The 18,909-nt window shown below is 41.0% G+C and overlaps 1 protein-coding gene across 4 annotated transcripts in view; it reads right to left on the bottom strand.

Annotated features, from left to right (window-relative positions):
• Positions 1-18,909, bottom strand: part of abcc4 (ATP binding cassette subfamily C member 4 (PEL blood group)) — a 138,616-nt gene that overhangs the window by 37,254 nt on the left and 82,453 nt on the right. For all 4 annotated transcript variants that reach the window (XM_061902455.1, XM_061902456.1, XM_061902454.1 and 1 more), the window contains 6 exons: positions 13,334-13,430; positions 12,152-12,346; positions 11,947-12,084; positions 8,197-8,234; positions 4,095-4,198; positions 3,864-4,010 (listed from right to left, as the gene is read on the bottom strand). In XM_061902455.1, the coding sequence (XP_061758439.1) occupies positions 3,864-4,010; positions 4,095-4,198; positions 8,197-8,234; positions 11,947-12,084; positions 12,152-12,346; positions 13,334-13,430 (719 nt within the window). The remainder of the gene's footprint in view (positions 1-3,863; positions 4,011-4,094; positions 4,199-8,196; positions 8,235-11,946; positions 12,085-12,151; positions 12,347-13,333; positions 13,431-18,909) is intronic.

The following is an 18,909-nucleotide window of genomic DNA, read 5'->3' as shown; positions in this document are numbered from 1 at the left end:
TCTTAGATGAGCTCGGGCCCAGTGAAGCCGGCGGCGTTCCTGGGTGTTGTTGATAAATGGGTTTGTCTTCGCATAGTAGAGCTTTAACTTGCACTTGCAGATGTAGCGACCAACTGCAGTTACTAACAGTGGTTTTATGAAGTGTTCCTGAGCCCATGTGGTGATATCCTTTACACACTGATGTCGGTTTTTGATGCAGTACCGCCTAAGGGGTCAATGGTCCGTAATATCATCGCTTACGTGCAGTGATTTCTCCAGATTCTCTGAACCTTTTGATGATTTTACGGACCGTAGATGGTAAAATCCCTAAATTCCTTGCAATAGCTCGTTGAGAAATGTTGTTCTAAAACTGTTCAACAATTTGCTAACAAATTGGTGACCCTCACCCCATCCTTGTTTGTGAATTACTTAGCTTTTCATGAAAGCTGTTTTTATAGCCAAACATGGCACCCACCTGTTCCCAATTAGCCTGCACACCTGTGGGATGTTCCAAATAAGTGTTTGATGAGCATTCCTCAACTTTATCAGTATTTATTAGCACCCTTCCTAACTTCTTTGTCACGTATTGCTGGCATCAAATTCTAAAGTTAATGATTATTAGCAAAAAAAACATCAAATATGTTGTCTTTGTAGCATATTCAACTGAATATGGCTTGAAAAGGATTTGCAAATCATTGTATTCTGTTTATATTTACATCTAACACAATTTCCCAACTCATATGGAAACGGGGTTTGTACATTTTGGGTGTCGCATTCAGTAAAAAACTGTAAAATTCCATTCCGTTTTTTAGAGGCGGTGTGTCATAACGTTTTTAGAACTCTATCGAAGATTGTGACTTTTGGTATTAGAGTTCCTGAAAAAAAAAGGGACCCAAACACAGATTTTTACAGCTAAATGTGTATGTATAATTTATACACATTGGCCCTTCAGACACATTTTATCCTCTCAATGTGGCCCTGGGTCAAAATATTTGCATGTTGGTTCGGTGTGCATTTTCTATATCTTTGTTGGTGCCACTGATAATAATAAATTGAACAATACTGCACTTTTTGGAGCCTCCCTTGCTGGGGTAGCACATGCAGCTCAGCAGGCGCTCATTGGAGATAAATTAGCTATGTGTGCAAAGGCAAAGAGTGGAAAAATACCAAAATTAGTTAGTTTGTTACTGAGCTCGAGTATTGGTTGATACCGATATTGATCCATTCGATATCAGCGTGAATCATACATACTTGCAATATCTAGTAGTTTGGAATGTTAGAAAATGTTGGATCAAGTGAAATGAGCCAAAAAGAGATCAATTGTAGGTCTGGAATGGACTTATACTGTCTTTAAATTGAAGCCGAGTGGAACAGTTGTTTTTAGTTAAGCTCATGATGCAGTGAGTTGAATGATGCAGACACATTTGTTACTGGATACTTTCTAGTAGGTTTTCTGCCTGGGAGACTTTGTATGTGTTAGTAATATGCAACTATAATGAACTAATGCTTGTTTATGTTAACATGTAGGGGAAAAAAACATTTCTGCTTGCCCTACTCTCCAGTGTTATAAGTACACCTCTGCAAAAAATTTTTTATCCTTCTTAACATTAAAGAAAATACAAATAAATATAGAACAACTTGCAGCAAAGAATGACTTTATTTTGTGTTTTAGTCCATAACAAAAAAGATTTAAAATGCATCAATTCGCCTGACATCTTATTTAAAGACCTACTGAAAGCCACTATTAGCCACCACGCAGTCTGATAGTTTATACATCAATGATGAAATATTAACATTGCAACACATGCCAATACGGCCGCTTTAGTTTACTAAATTGCAATTTTAAATTTCCCGCAGAGTTTCTTGTTGAAAACGTCGTGGAATGATGACGTGTGTTTGTGACGTCTCGGGTTGTAGCGGACATATAAGCCCATCACCAAACACGGCTAAAAGTCGTCTCTTTTCATCGCATAATTACACAGTAATTTGGACATCTGTGTTGCGGAATGTTTTGCAATTTGTTGACTTAATAATGGAGACGTCAAAGAAGAATGCTGTTGGTGGAAAGCGGTGTATTGCAGCTGTCTTTAGCACCGAGACACAGCCGGTGTTTCTTTGTTTGTTGTGAAGCTTTAACACAGAGCGGTCAAGTGAACATGTTTCTCTATGTCAACCAGCAAGTTTTTAGATGGGAAAATTGTGATATTAAGTCGGCTCTTACCGGAGACATCAGTGGATTATGGGACCTCCTGCAGCAGCTGTGATCTTGGCTCCTCGGCTTCTCTCAGAGACACTGGCGCTTACCGCAGCCATCCGACTTTTAGGTATGACTTTACAATCTCACTAAAATACTATTAACACAATAAGCAGATAAGGGATTTTCCAGAATTATCCTAGTAAATGTGTCTAATTACATCTGAAACGCTCCCACTGCCGTCGCCTGGAGCCGTCGCCTTTTCTTTATTTTTTTGTGCTTCACTTCAAATTTTAATCAACAAATCTTTCATCCTCGCTCAAATTAATGGGGAAATCGTCGCTTCTCGGTCCGAATCGCTCTCGCTGCTGGTGGCCATGATTGTAAACAATGTTCAGATGTGAGGAGCTCCACAACCCGTGACATCACGCACACATCGTCTGCTACTTCCCGTACAGGCAAGGCTTTTTTACTAGCGACCAAAAGTTGCGAACTTTATCGTGGATGTTCTCTACTAAATCCTTTCAGCAAAAATATGGCAATATCACGAAATGATGAAGTATGACACATAGAATGGAGCTGCTATCCCCGTTTAAATAAGAACATCTCATTTCAGTAGACCTTTAAACTATGCACATTTTTTATGTTAGAAACATTTATTTAAATAAAGTAAATAAATAATGACACATTCAAAATAACTAGAAACATTAACTCAGGAGGACAATATTTAAAACAGTTTAACCTGCAAAGCAAGAATAAATGAAACAATGAATGCTTTTAAAGCATTAATACGTATGTCTAGCTTGTGTGCTATTGTGTGCTTAGCCGTTGTGTAGCTGCTGGCTCCGAGTAGCCTATAGCCCAGGGGTGTCCAAACTTTTTCAACTGGGGGCCGCATTGGGCTAAAAATATTTGGGTGAGGGCCAAAGCAGAGTGCATGTAATATAACATATCTACATTTATATATATATATATTTTATTTATTATTATTATTATTTATTTTATCTTTTTCTCCAAGATGGCGCCTTGTAGTGGCAGGAGTTCTGTGCTTTTGTATCTTCATTTTTTATACTTAAGGGTGATTGATCAATTTACTCAATGTCTACATGATGGCAGCAAATCTATAGTAGCATTGAGAGACTGCCCAGTATTTAAAATAAACATTTTTGTGCACCATAATGAGGGAAGGTTGTTTGGATTGTCATATAAGTGTATTTCAAAAGTATACTTAAGGGAAATTGATCAATTTTCTCACAACGTCCACAAGATGGCAGCAAATCTACAGCAGTCAGAGACTGCCTAGTATTTAAGATACATATTTTTGCACCATGATGAGGGAAGGTTGTTTGGATTGTGTCATGTAAGTACATTTCAAAAGTATACTCATGGGTGATGGATCAATTTCCTCACATTGTCCACAAGATGGCAGCAAATCTATAGCATTGAGAGACTGCCTAGTATTTAAAATAAAAACATTTTTGCACCTTGATGAGGGAAGGTTGTTTGGATTATGTCATATACTGTAAGTACATTTCAAAAGAATACTCAAGGGTTATTGACCAATTTACTCACATCTTCCACAAGATGGCAGCAAATCTATAGCATTGAGAGACTGCCTAGTATTTAAAATGAAAAACATTTTTGCGCCACGATGAGGGAAGGTCCTGTCACATCCACCTCACTGACTCACCAATGGGGTTGATGTCAAAGAAGCGCACGTGGGTGCGGAGGATGGAGGTGAACATGTTGTCGTGCAGCGCCTGTGCGGCCCTCACCAGCACCGTGAACATCATCAAAGTCCTCATGAAGCCGAAGACGATGATGGCGGCGGTGAATCCTGCAAAAAGAACCCAAAAAAAACAGGGGTGGGGGCGTGGTCAGACTAGTGCAACCAGCGCGGGGAAGAACATGTGGACGTCACCTCCGTAAATGCCCAGGTAGAATCCAAGGTCCAGTTTTTGGGTCACTTCACTGACGTTCTGAGCAAGGGTGTTGTTGACTTCTAGATTATGCTGCACTTTGGCCCTGTCAAAGTCATCTCATGTCAACACGTTGTGTAGCTAATGCTGCACTCTGCACACAACTTAAAGCTGCACATGTTAGTGTGGTACGCCAGCTGCACTCAAGCAGACAAACAGGCGATTCAGAGGGTCATAAAGTCGGCACAAAAAATCATCGGCTGTCCCCTGCCCTTCCTGAAGGACTTACACAACTCCCGTTGCCTCAACAGAGCAAAAAACATTACCAAGGACAGCACACACCCTGGCTTCCACCTGTTCGACTTGCTACCATCAGGCAGGCGCTACAGGTGCATCAGAGCCAGAACAAACAGGCTCAGAGACAGCTTCTTTCCCAAAGCTGTCACCATGTTGAACTCTAACTTATAATAATAATAATAATTCACCCCTATACAATATCATGCCCTAATACCCTACTGTGCAATATTAATTACCCTTCGAGTGCAATACGTCCGTCACTGATTGTTATTTATTACTTTGGTACTCTTGTCTTGTTCTGTATTTAGTACAGTATTTTGTATTCTATACTGTTTTGTATATTGTACAGGATCGCGTATTATTTTTATTGGATAGTAGTCTGTTTATTTCAATTGTTAGTTTTTTCCTTTATTACTTCTTGTGTTGTTTATTTTACCCCATTTTGTTCCCACTAGCGCACCTTAAGTTGGAGTCTTTAATCTCGTTACATGCAAATATAATGACAATAAAGTCCATTCTATTCTATTCTATTATATTCTATGATGAATAAATGAATATCTGTGTGGCTTTCAAACATAAGCATGATATCTTTTGAAAGGCCAGCAGTTGTTTTGTAAGCAAAATACTAGAATGCTTCAACAGCCTGCATTACTCAGTTGATATAAACTCAGTGAAAGAATAAAATGATAATAATCTTAGTGACATATTTTTGGGACTATAAGGTGCACTTAAAACCCTTTCATTTTCTCAAAAATGGACAACCTTAGGGTAAACTGGGTAACACATGATACACTGAAACTATTGTTACTATAACAATCTACAAGGTTAATATAGGTTGCTTCTCTTTCTTCCCCTCCATTTTTCCTGCTTTCTTTTGTATCTCTAGTTATCACGACGTATATGTAGTGTTGCATTTGAACAACTGTATCGTTGATAATAGAGGTACATTATTGGTATTGTGCATTATCAATAGCGCTACACTGCAAAAAGTCTGTGTTCAAAGACAAGAAAAAAAATCCTAAAATGAGGGATATTTTACTTGAACTAAGCAAAATGAGCTTCCAATAGAACAAGAACGTTTGGCTTGTCAAGACTTTCCAAAACAATAACTAATTAAAACTGCAAGCAGCCATGGACGGGACTGCTTTGGCTGCTGCCCCCGCGACCCAAGCCCGGATAAGCGTTAGCTAGCCGGAAGCCATCTTAACAAATATTTCACACAACTAATGTTAATATTATTCAAATATTGTGTCACTGGCGCGTTCATGCCATTTATAAATAAAATAAATAAATGATAAATGGGTTGCACTTGTATAGCGCTTTTCTACCTTCAAGGAACTCAAAGCGCTTTGACACTACTTCCACATTCACCCACTGATGGAGGGAGCTGCCATGCAAGGCGCTAACCAGCACCCAACAGGAGCAAGGGTGAAGTGTCTTGCTCAAGGACACGACGGACGTGACGAGGTTGGTACTAGGTGGGCATTGAACCAGGGACCTTCAGGTTGCGCACGGCCACTCTCCCACTGCGCCACGCCGTCCCCAAGATTACATACTGGGAGCACTACGAAAAAAAACCCAAAAATAACAGGAAAAAAATCGTCTAGCACTCTGTGTGAGCGCATGGCGGCCATCTTGTAAATGTTTTTCAGCGCAGCGGTTTATTGAAGGCTAATAAAATCAAAACCGGACCATTCACTGTCTTTACCGTAGCATAAAAAGTGCAGATGGCTTTAAAACGCCACAACAGTCAGGCACCATATGTAAGTACCCAAAATAAAGAATGTCGTACGGTTGTTTTTAGGATATGCAGGCAAACGACAACTTTAAAACATACCGGCTTAGCTACGACACCTGGCAGCCATCTTGGTATAGACCATCACAGGCCCCTCACCCACGGATGTTGGTGCGTGCGCAACAGCAGCAGACGATACAGAAATAAAAGAAGAAAAAAAACGTCTCCCTCACTGTGTCGGCCATCTTTGAAATGGTTTTCAGCGCAGTGGTTCTTTGAAGGCTGATAAAATCAAAACCGTAGCAATGATTAAAACTATTTTATCAACTTTTAATCAGAAGGGTTCAATCTCTCTACTCTTGCTTATTTGAAGCCGAAACGGCCTCAGAGGAGATAATGTTTGAATTATTTTTAGCCAACTTTTGTATTGAAGGGGGAATTGCAAACTTCCTGTTGATTTTTGCTGAAGGATGTAAGTTTATGAAATGTAGGTCTAAGTCAGACCTACATAGAGGTTTTTGTTTCATGTCTCTACGACATCCCTAACGGAAGTTACAAGCAGTTTTTGTCTGTGTTTTTTCCTAGGGGGCGCTAGAGCTCAATTTTTATTTTTATGTTAATTTTTTTATTAGATGGCAATTTTCACTAGTCCTGATGTGTGTTAAATTTGGGCAGTTTTGAAGCATGTTAAGGGGGTCAAATTACAGCTCAAAGAGGCGGCGGTATAATAAAGAATAACAGCGCCCCCCGCGACCCCAAAGGGAATAAGCGGTAGAAAATGGATGGAATAATAAAACCTTAGAAATTCAATAGGGTCCTCTGTCCCAAAGGGACATTCGGTCCCTAATTAGCTAACCTCAAAGAACCCCAAAATACCTTAAAATAATAATGTGCGCTCGGCATTACATTTCTTGAAACCAGCAAATTCATACTAAAAACGACTTTATTGTTCTAAACGGAAAGGCAACAAGGCAAACATTTGTTACTCTCGGGGTCTCTGAGCTGTTCAGGCATAACATATTGTTTAAAAATGCATTTTTCCATCGATAACATGACATCATCGCGCCAAGTGCATGCTCTTTCAGTCAATTAAATATATTATATATATATATATATATATATATCATCATTTTCAAAATGGAGGAGGCTGATTTCAATCATTTGAAATCGCATAAAGGGAAGAAGATTAAGAGCTATTCAGTAGGATTTAAGGTCCAAGCTATTGAATATGCTAAAAAGAACAATAAGCAGCTATGTTTTATTAACATACCGTAGCTGCGTGTGTCAAATATGAGTCATTAAATGACTCCCGCCTCCTGGTGGTAGAGGGCGCCAGTGATCCTTCTTGCGACTACTCGGCTGAAGAAGAAGTGACAACAAGCAGTGATCCTTTATTTTTTCCTCTCGCTTGCACTTTTAACATGGAGGATTACATATCTAAAATAAAACAGTTTTCTAAACTGGACTTTCAATGGAAGCAGGAGGTCATAAAGGAAGATCTCCATCGAGACAGAGAGACTTTTAAAACTGAAGAAAGATAAGGAAGACTTCTATAAACAAGTTATGGATGCTTTTGATCAGAAGGAGCTGCGCATGGACTTCATTTATAAGTAAAGGTAAGACCATAATAACGTTTTATTTATTAAATGTGCTTTTCATGATGGTATCCTTACATCACACTCAAATTTATAAGCGCAGGTCTAAATTAACCACATGCCTTTGGTAAACGCCGGAGTGAGAAGAGGTTTTAAATTAATTAGCGCCCCGGCGGCAATTCAAGGAAATACGGTCATAAAACTGTGTTTTTTCCATTGCATTTTTTTCATTTAATGTTGCTGTTTTGGGCAACAAGAACATACTAAATTGGTTATGGATACTTGAAAGGGTGACGTTTGGCAATGCGAGTTGTTGAACAGCACCACTTAAAGCCGTATCTGTCGTGCAAGATAATCAAAAGTTGTTTCATTCTCTCCTCTTTGAATTCTATTATATGTGTCACACAATTCCTTTCAAACTTGCCAGTATATATGAGATAAAAAAGTACAAGTTGGTAGGACTTCTTCCACACCTACCAGTAAGCCAGCCACCAGTCCTGCATGATGAACGCCACCTGCAAAATGCAAAGTTAGTGTCTTCCTCTTCTCATCCATTTTACACATTGCAATGATAACATCGAAACGTTTAGTCGTGAAAATATGGAGAAGCTGCTGATGGTGTGTTTGACGGGGAAGCAGTTTGAAGGAAACACTAGAGGCCTAGTGGTTAGAGTGTCCGCCCTGAGATGGGTAGGTCGTGAGTTCAAACCCCGGCCGAGTCATACCAAAGACTATACAAACAGGAGCCATTACCTCCCTGCTTGGCACTCAGCATCAAGGCTTGGAATTGGGGGTTAAATCACCATAAATGATTCCCGGGCGCGGCACCACTGTTGCTCACTGCTCCCCTCACCTCCCAGGGGGTGATCAAGGGCGATGGGTCAAATGCAGAGAATAATTTCGCCACATTTAGTATGTGTGTGACAATCATTGGTACTTTAACTTTAAAAGTCCACTCTCCTAGATTAATATTATTACATTACTTCATAAAACTACTGCAGGTTGTTTGTACTACAGTAAATTTTCATAAAGTCTAGACTACAGGCAGGCCAGTCTAGTACCCGCACTCTTACTATGAAGCCACACTTGTTTTTGCATTGTCTTGCTGAAATAAGCAGGGGCGTCCATGATAACAACATATGTTGCTCCAAAAGCTGTATGTACCTTTCAGCATTAATGGTGCCTTCACAGATGTGTAAGTTAGCCATGCCTTGGCCACTAATACACCCCCATACCATCACACATGCTGACTACAACACTTTGCGTGACCTTGTATCCCTCAGGGGGTACTGCATCAATAAACAACATCAGTGTGCAAAGGATATCACCACATGGGCTCAGGAACACTTCAGAAAACCACTGTCAGTAACTACAGTTGGTCGCTGCATCTGTAAGAGCAAGTTAAAAATACTATGCAAAGCCAAAGCCATTTATCAACAACACCCAGAATTTCTTAGCTGGGCCAGAGCTCATCTTAGATGGACTGATGCATTGTGGAAAAGTCTTCTGTGGTCTGGCGAGTCCACATTTCAAATTGTTTTTTGGAAACTTTGGACTCATGTCCTCCTGAACAAAAAGGAAAAGAACCATCCGGACTGTTGTAGGGTGAAAGTGTTGTAGTCAGCATGTGTGATGGTATGGGGGTGTATTAGTGATTGTTGTAGGGTGAAAGTGTTGTAGTCAGCATGTGTGATGGTATGGGGGTGTATTAGTGATTGTTGTAGGGTGAAAGTGTTGTAGTCAGCATGTGTGATGGTATGGGGGTGTATTAGTGATTGTTGTAGGGTGAAAGTGTTGTAGTCAGCATGTGTGATGGTATGGGGGTGTATTAGTGATTGTTGTAGGGTGAAAGTGTTGTAGTCAGCATGTGTGATGGTATGGGGGTGTATTAGTGATTGTTGTAGGGTGAAAGTGTTGTAGTCAGCATGTGTGATGGTATGGGGGTGTATTAGTGATTGTTGTAGGGTGAAAGTGTTGTAGCCAGCATGTGTGATGGTATGGGGGTGTATTAGTGATTGTTGTAGGGTGAAAGTGTTGTAGTCAGCATGTGTGATGGTATGGGGGTGTATTAGTGATTGTTGTAGGGTGAAAGTGTTGTAGTCAGCATGTGTGATGGTATGGGGGTGTATTAGTGATTGTTGTAGGGTGAAAGTGTTGTAGTCAGCATGTGTGATGGTATGGGGGTGTATTAGTGATTGTTGTAGGGTGAAAGTGTTGTAGTCAGCATGTGTGATGGTATGGGGGTGTATTAGTGATTGTTGTAGGGTGAAAGTGTTGTAGTCAGCATGTGTGATGGTATGGGGGTGTATTAGTGATTGTTGTAGGGTGAAAGTGTTGTAGTCAGCATGTGTGATGGTATGGGGGTGTATTAGTGATTGTTGTAGGGTGAAAGTGTTGTAGCCAGCATGTGTGATGGTATGGGGGTGTATTAGTGATTGTTGTAGGGTGAAAGTGTTGTAGTCAGCATGTGTGATGGTATGGGGGTGTATTAGTGATTGTTGTAGGGTGAAAGTGTTGTAGTCAGCATGTGTGATGGTATGGGGGTGTATTAGTGATTGTTGTAGGGTGAAAGTGTTGTAGTCAGCATGTGTGATGGTATGGGGGTGTATTAGTGATTGTTGTAGGGTGAAAGTGTTGTAGTCAGCATGTGTGATGGTATGGGGGTGTATTAGTGATTGTTGTAGGGTGAAAGTGTTGTAGTCAGCATGTGTGATGGTATGGGGGTGTATTAGTGATTGTTGTAGGGTGAAAGTGTTGTAGTCAGCATGTGTGATGGTATGGGGGTGTATTAGTGATTGTTGTAGGGTGAAAGTGTTGTAGCCAGCATGTGTGATGGTATGGGGGTGTATTAGTGATTGTTGTAGGGTGAAAGTGTTGTAGTCAGCATGTGTGATGGTATGGGGGTGTATTAGTGATTGTTGTAGGGTGAAAGTGTTGTAGTCAGCATGTGTGATGGTATGGGGGTGTATTAGTGGCCAAGGCATGGCTAACTTACACATCTGTGAAGGCACCATTAATGCTGAAAGGTACATACAGCTTTTGGAGCAACATATGTTGTTATCATGGACGCCCCTGTCAGAATAATTGTATCGCAGTTCTCACAATACGTGTTTCAATGAGTTCCCGGCAAGCAGACAAACGCTTTCTTTGATCTTACCAATCAAAAGGCTTGTAAAACTCCACTGTGTCGGACGGGAAGTGACATGAAGGTGTCGGTTTCTTTGATGTATTGTTAACCACAGAAAGATTTTGTCTTGACCCTAGATCTACAAAGCGGAGAGGAAGCAGGCTCTGAACCCCTCCAGGCACTTTTTCTTGGAACTGTTGTGTAAGCACTTTTTCTTTTAACTGTTTTGTAGCCAAAGGCGACGGCTGTTTACGACCCCCCTTCCTTTAGAGACAGCTGTTGCCATGTAATCAGGGAAAGTCCAAATAACAGACGTACAATCTTTGGTCAGAGCGTGGTGGAAGACTGTACAAAGAGTACAGCCCAGACGTTTCTCCTCAACGAGCTAAAATGAATTCTTTCTTTGTTTAATTCCTTGCTTCTTGTTTGTTTTAAAGATGTCATCAGTGTTTGAACCTGACCGCCCCTGCTTATTTCAGCAAGACAATGCCAAGCCAGGTGTTACAACAGCGTGGCTTCATAGTAAAAGAGTGCGGGTACTAGACTGGCCTGCCTGTAGTCCAGACATTGAAAATGTGTGAAGGGAGACTGTTGAACAACTTAAGCTGTACATCAAGCAAGAATGGGAAAGAATTCCACTTCAAAAATGTGTCTCCTCAGTTCCCAAACCTGCACTGAGTGTTGTTCAAAGGAAAGGCCATGTAACACACTGGTAAAAATGCCTTTTTTGACATGTGTTGCTGCCATTACATTCTAACTTCATGATTATTTGCAAAAAAATACCAAAGTGTCCCAGTGTGAAGATGAAATATCTTGTCTTTGCAGTCTATTCAATTGAATATAAGTTGTAAAGGATTTGTTGTATTCTCTTTTTATTAAACATTTACACAACCTGACGACTTCACTGCTTTTGGGGTTTGTATACAAAACCTTGGATGTTTCCGTAAGGTATTCTGAGTGCCTTATAAGCCATAAAACCTTTATTTACGAGTTAGAACTTGTACAAAAATAAAAAGGTGTTCTTGTCTCACATAAAGATTACGAATGATGGGCAAAATTCCTCCAAAAGTGAAGTGGTGTGACATTGTGCGGTTCCTTACCTGAGCTATAAGGTTGGCTAGCACCACCAGGAGCAGAAAGAAAATGCTGGCACCAGACCGAAAGTACTTCATGTAGAGTTTCACTCCGATGGATCCTTCTCCACGACTCTCTTCCACAAAGGTCAGCACCGGTTCAGCCTGGGAGGGAAGAGCGGCATCCCGGTCAAGACCCATCCTCTCCTGCAAGCACCATTACTGTACAAACCGTCAAATGGTCTCCATCCTGGACCGAGTGCAGAGATGAGGCCTGAGAGCGCACCGAGCTCTGGGACAAAGTCCGATTGCGGCTGGACAGGTCAGTGGAAGGGAGCGGGGCTTCCTCTTCCTCCTTCAGCAGGGAGGTGAAGTCCACGCCGGACTGCTGGAGCTCCGCATACGTCCCCCTGGCCACCATGTGACCCTGGAACACGGCACGAGCGCAGGTGTCAGGCGGGCAAGTCTGAACCTGAGTCCTGAACTGCTTGAACCTGACAATCATTTGCTGTCTGGTATTCACACGACGTGAACACTCATGACGGAGTAGAAAGCATGAATACTTCCATAGCTGTTTCGTAGTATCCAATACTGCAAACTAGACTTCTACGGTATACCGGTACTAGTATAGTACCACAACACTAATGAATTTTCGGTACTATACCGACTCTAAAAAGTACAAGTCCTCGCCCCCCCTTTTTTTAACGGGCATGACGACGTGTCATGACATTGCTGCTTTTACCAGCAGAGCATGTTGGGCAGCGCACACACACAGAGTACTTACAAGCAGACAGTATGTAGACAGGAAAGGGAGAATGTATTGCAAAACTATTTTTGTGAGATATGACAAATAGTTCAATATCTGCTTGTCACCTTTATTTATGATTTTATAGCCAAGTTATACATAAAAACATCTAATAATCAAATGCATATGTGTTTGGATCAATCATGATTAATGACAAGTTATTAACTGTGTGCATAATGTAGATTCATTTGACAAAAGCGGCCATTGCTGCGATGTGGCCCTCAATGAAAATGTAATAAGCTGCGAAGTGAATGATATTTATATAGCGCTTTTCTCCAGTGACTCAAAGCGCTTTTACATAGTGAAAGCCAATATCTAAGTTGCATTTAAAGCAGTGTGGGGGGCGCTGGGAGCAGGTGGGTAAAGTGTCTTGCCCGAGGACACAACGGCAGTGACTAGGATGGTGGAGGCGGGGATTGAACCTGGAACCCTCAAGTTGCTGGCACGGCCAGTCTACCAACCGAGCTGTATTGCCCCGAGTCTCAAGCTCATGCACAAACAAGACTCTTTGAAAACCGCTAAGAGGACTTCCTTCACATTGGCTTTCTTGGAAAGGAAAACCTTGAAAGACTAGATTCTAGAGTCTTACTGGTGTCTAAATGCACCCACCTCTTTCAGGACCAGGATCTGGTTTGCTGCCTTCAGGTACTGGAGCTGGTGGGTGACCAGGACGCGAGGTTTGTTCTTCAGCAGTCCACAGATGCACCTGGGGACAACAACAACAAACATGTCCACAGATGCACCAGGGGACAACAACAACAAACATGTCTACAGCAGTCCACAGATGCACCTGGGGACAACAACAGCAACAACAACAAACATGTCTACAGCAGTCCACAGATGCACCTGGGGACAACAACAGCAACAACAAACATGTCTACAGCAGTCCACAGATGCACCTGGGGACAACAACAACAACAACAAACATGTCTACAGCAGTCCACAGATACACCTGGGGACAACAACAACAACAACAAACATGTCTACAGCAGTCCACAGATGCACCTGGGGACAACAACAACAACAAACATGTTTACAGCAGTCCACAGATGCACCTGGGGACAACAACAACAAACATGTCCACAGATGCACCTGGGGACAACAACAACAACAACAACAAACATGTCCACAGATGCACCTGGGGACAACAACAACAAACATGTCCACAGATGCACCTGGGGACAACAACAACAAACATGTCCACAGATGCACCTGGGGACAACAACAACAAACATGTCCACAGATGCACCTGGGGACAACAACAACAAACATGTCCACAGATGCACCTGGGGACAACAACAACAAACATGTCCACAGATGCACCTGGGGACAACAACAACAAACATGTCTACAGAGATGCACCTGGGGACAACAACAACAAACATGTCTACAGAGATGCACCTGGGGACAACAACAACAACAAACATGTCTACAGAGATGCACCTGGGGACAACAACAACATACATGTCTACAGCAGTCCACAGATGCACCTAGGGACAACAACAACAACAAACATGTCTACAGCAGTCCACAGATGCAACTGGGGACAACAACAACAAACATGTCCACAGATGCACCTGGGGAACACAACAACAAACATGTCCACAGATGCACCTGGGGACAACAACAACAAACATGTCCACAGATGCACCTGGGGACAACAACAACAAACATGTCCACAGATGCACCAGCGGACAACAACAACAAACATGTCCACAGATGCACCTGGGGACAACAACAACAAACATGTCCACAGATGCACCTGGGGACAACAACAACAAACATGTCCACAGATGCACCTGGGGACAACAACAACAAACATGTCCACAGATGCACCTGGGGACAACAACAACAACATGTCCACAGATGCACCTGGGGACAACAACAACAAACATGTCCACAGATGCACCTGGGGACAACAACAACAACATGTCCACAGATGCACCTGGGGACAACAACAACAAACATGTCCACAGATGCACCTGGGGACAACAACAACAAACATGTCCACAGATGCACCTGGGGACAACAACAACAACATGTCCACAGATGCACCTGGGGACAACAACAACAAACATGTCCACAGACGCACCTGGGGACAACAACAACAACATGTCCACAGATGCACCTGGGAACAACAACAACAAACATGTCCACAGATGCACCTGGGGACAACAACAACAAACATGTCCACAGATGCACCTGGGGACAACAACAACAAACATGTCCACAGATGCACCTGGGGACAACAACAACAAACATGTCCACAGATGCACCTGGGGACAACAACAACAAACATGTCCACAGATGCACCTGGGGACAACAACAACAAACATGTCCACAGATGCACCTGGGGACAACAACAACAACAACAACAAACATGTCCACAGATGCACCTGGGGACAACAACAACAAACATGTCCACGGATGCACCTGGGGACAACAACAAACATGTCCACAGATGCACCTGGGGACAACAACAACAAACATGTCCACAGATGCACCTGGGGACAACAACAACAACAACAACAAAGATGTCTATTCTGATGTAGTGTGTTTGGCCAGAGGCAGGAAGAGCCATTCTCAGCAGGACAGGACCAGCCTGCACCTCTTCCGCTCTCACTTGAAACACATTCCTTTATCTTCTTTTATCTGCAGTCCAACATTTCTTTGAGGTGTGGTGAGGTCAGCCGCTATGAAGCATGCATGTACTGTGCAAACTACATCTTCTACTAAGTTCTTGTGCCAAAGATTGGGTCTCCTAAGCCAGCAAAATAAGGAGCACAATTCATTTGTTGTGTTTGTCTTCATGTGTTTGGAGCAGGGGTCACCAACACCAGGTCGCCCGTAAGGACCAGATGAGTCGCCCGCTGGCCTGTTCTAAAAATAGCTCAAATAGCAGCACTTACCAGTGAGCTGCCTCTATTTTTGAAATTGTATTTATTTACTAGCAAGCTGGTCTCGCTTTGCTCGACATTTTTAATTCTAAGAGAGACAAAACTCAAATAGAATTTGAATATCCAAGAAAATATTTAAAAGACTTGGTCTTCACTTGTTTAAATAAATGCATTTATTTTTTTACTTTGCTTCTTATAACTTTCAAAAAGACAGTTTTAGAGAAAAAATACAACCTTAAAAATGATTTAAACACATATACCTTTTTACCTTTTCAATTCCTTCCTCTTCTTTCCAGACAATTTAAATCAATATTCAAGTATTTGCTTTACTCTAAAAAAATAATATATACATTTTTATTTAATTCTTCATTTTAGTTTCTGTTTTTTCGACAGAGAATATTTGTGAAATATTTCTTCAAACTTATTATGATTAAAATTCAAAACAATTATTCTGGCAAATCTAGAAAATCTGTAAAATCAAATTTAAATCTTATTTCAAAGTCTTTTGAATTTCTTTTAAAATTTTTGCTCTGGAAAATCTAGAAGAAATAATGATTTGTCTTTGTTAGAAATATGGCTTGGCCAATATATTCTAACAAAGTGCAAATTGGATTTTAACCTATTTAAAACATGTCATCAAAATAAATTATTTTTCAATTTTTTTCAAAAAGATTCGAATTAGCTAGTTTTTCACTTAATTTTTTTTCGGTTGAATTTTGAATTTTAAAGAGTCGAAATTAAAGATAAACTATGTTTCAAAATTTAATTTGAATTTTTGGGGTGTTTTCTCCTCTTTTAAACCGTTCAATTAAGTGTTTTTTTTCATTTTTTATTCTATACAAAAAAACCTTCCGTAAAAGGAAAAAAAATATACGATGGAATGACGGACGTTGTGTAAATGGTAAATAAAAAAACAGAATACAATGATTTGCAAATCCTTTTCAACCCATATTCAGTTGAATAGACTACAAGATATTTCATGTTCAAACTGACAAACTTTGGTATTTTTTGCAAATATTAGCTCATTTGGAACATGATGCCCACAAAATGTTTCAAAAAAGCTGGCACAAGTGGCAAAAAAAGAGTTAAGAAAGTTGAGGAATGCTCATCAAAGACTTATTGGAACATCCCACAGGTGTGCAGGCTAATTGGGAACAGGTGGGTGCCATAATTGGCTATAAAAGCAACTTCCATGAAATGCTCACTCATTCACAAACAAGGACGGGGCGAGGGTCACCACTTTGTCAACAAATGCCTGAGAAAATTGTTTAAGAACAACATTTCTCAAGCAGCTATTGCAAGGAATTTAGGGATTTCACCATCTAGGCTCCGTAATATCATCAAAAGGTTCAGAGAATCTGGAGAAATCACTGCACGGAAGCCATGATATTACGTACCTTCCATCCCTCAGGCAGTACTGCATCAAAAAGCGACCTTAGAGTGGAAAGGATATCACCACATGGCTCAGAAATTCTTCAGAAAACCACTGTCAGTAACTACAGTTGGTCGCTACATCTGTAAGTGCGAGTTAAAACTCTACTATGCAAAGCCAAAGAGATTTATCAACAACACCCACAATGTTTCGCTGGGCCCAAGCTCCTCTAAAATGGACTGATGCAAACGGGGAAAGTGTTCTGTGGTCTGAAGAGACCGAATTGTTTTTTAGAGATTGTGGACCAAAGAGGAAAATAACCATATGGATTATTCTAGGGTGAAAGTGTTGTAGTCAGCATGTGTGATGGTATGGGGGTGTATTAGTGATTGTTGTAGGGTGAAAGTGTGGTAGTCAGCATGTGTGATGGTATGGGGGTGTATTAGTGATTGTTGTAGGGTGAAAGTGTTGTAGTCAGCATGTGTGATGGTATGGGGGTGTATTAGTGATTGTTGTAGGGTGAAAGTGTTGTAGTCAGCATGTGTGATGGTATGGGGGTGTATTAGTGGCCAAGGCATGGCTAACTTACACATCTGTGAAGGCACCATTAATGCTGAAAGGTACATACAGCTTTTGGAGCAACATATGTTGTTATCATGGACGCCCCTGCTTATTTCAGCAAGACAATGCCAAGCCAGGTGTTACAACAGTAGAAGAGTGTGGGTACTAGACTGGCCTGCCTGTAGTCCAGACATTGAAAATGTGTGCAGGCTAAAATATGAGGCAGGAGACTGTTGAACAACTTAAGCTGTACATCAAGCAAGAATGGGAAAGAATTCCACTTCAAAAATGTGTCTCCTCAGTTCCCAAACCTGCACTGAGTGTTGTTCAAAGGAAAGGCCATGTAACACACTGGTAAAAATGCCTTTTTTGACATGTGTTGCTGACATTACATTCTAACTTCATGATTATTTGCAAAAAAAAAGTTTAAGTTTGTCAGTGTGAACGTTAAATATCTTGTCTTTGCAGTCTATTCAATTGAATATAAGTTGAAAAGGATTTGTTGTATTCTCTTTTTATTTAACATTTATAAGGGGTGTAACGGTACGTTTATTTGTATTGATGGGTTTTGGGTACGGGGGCTTCGGTTCAGTTCGGAGGTGTATCGAGTGAGTTCCACACAGACATATTAAGTAGCGCACAGCACGATGTGTAAACAATGCACACAAAGGCAGCATGAATTCATTAACGTGGACCCCGACTTAAACAAGTTGAAAATCTTATTGGGGTGTTACCAATTGTACGGAATATGTACTGTACTGTGCAATCTACTAATAAAAGTTTCAATCAATTAAAAAAAAACAACACCGCATGCTAGCAGCGACTGGACTAGGATAGACTGACCACACCTCCTCTTTTCACCGGACATGTCCTCTTTTGCGGGGCTGTCCGGGTGGAGTTTCTTAAATGCCTCAAATATCTGGCATTTTAAGTTAGGAATGCGTGTATTTTCAATGTACGTTCAGGGTTAAGAAGGGGTTAAAAAATAAAGAAATGTGTAAGCAGGCAACATTGGTGAGAGTTATGATAAACGTGCCTGCATCGCCAGGCTCTGCTTTTATCCATAGATTTCAGATTTTATTTTTTATTATCTCTAGCAGGGGTGTCAAAAGTGAAGTGAAGTGAATTATATTTATATAGCACTTTTTCTCTAGTGACTCAAAGCGCTTTACATAGTGAAACCCAATATCTAAGTTACATTCAAACCAGTGTGCCCGGAGGCCATTTGCGGCCCACAGATAATGTTTTAAAGGCCCACAACACATTCTAAAAATACTATTAAAATCAATCAATCAATGTTTATTTATATAGCCCCAAATCACAAATGTCTCAAAGGACTGCACAAATCATTACGA

This window comes from Nerophis ophidion, linkage group LG06 (genome assembly GCF_033978795.1).
Source record: "Nerophis ophidion isolate RoL-2023_Sa linkage group LG06, RoL_Noph_v1.0, whole genome shotgun sequence".
Classification (NCBI taxonomy): domain Eukaryota; kingdom Metazoa; phylum Chordata; class Actinopteri; order Syngnathiformes; family Syngnathidae; genus Nerophis; species Nerophis ophidion.
The sequence above is the reverse complement of the archived record's forward strand: the minus strand, read 5'-3'. Positions and strand labels throughout refer to the sequence as shown.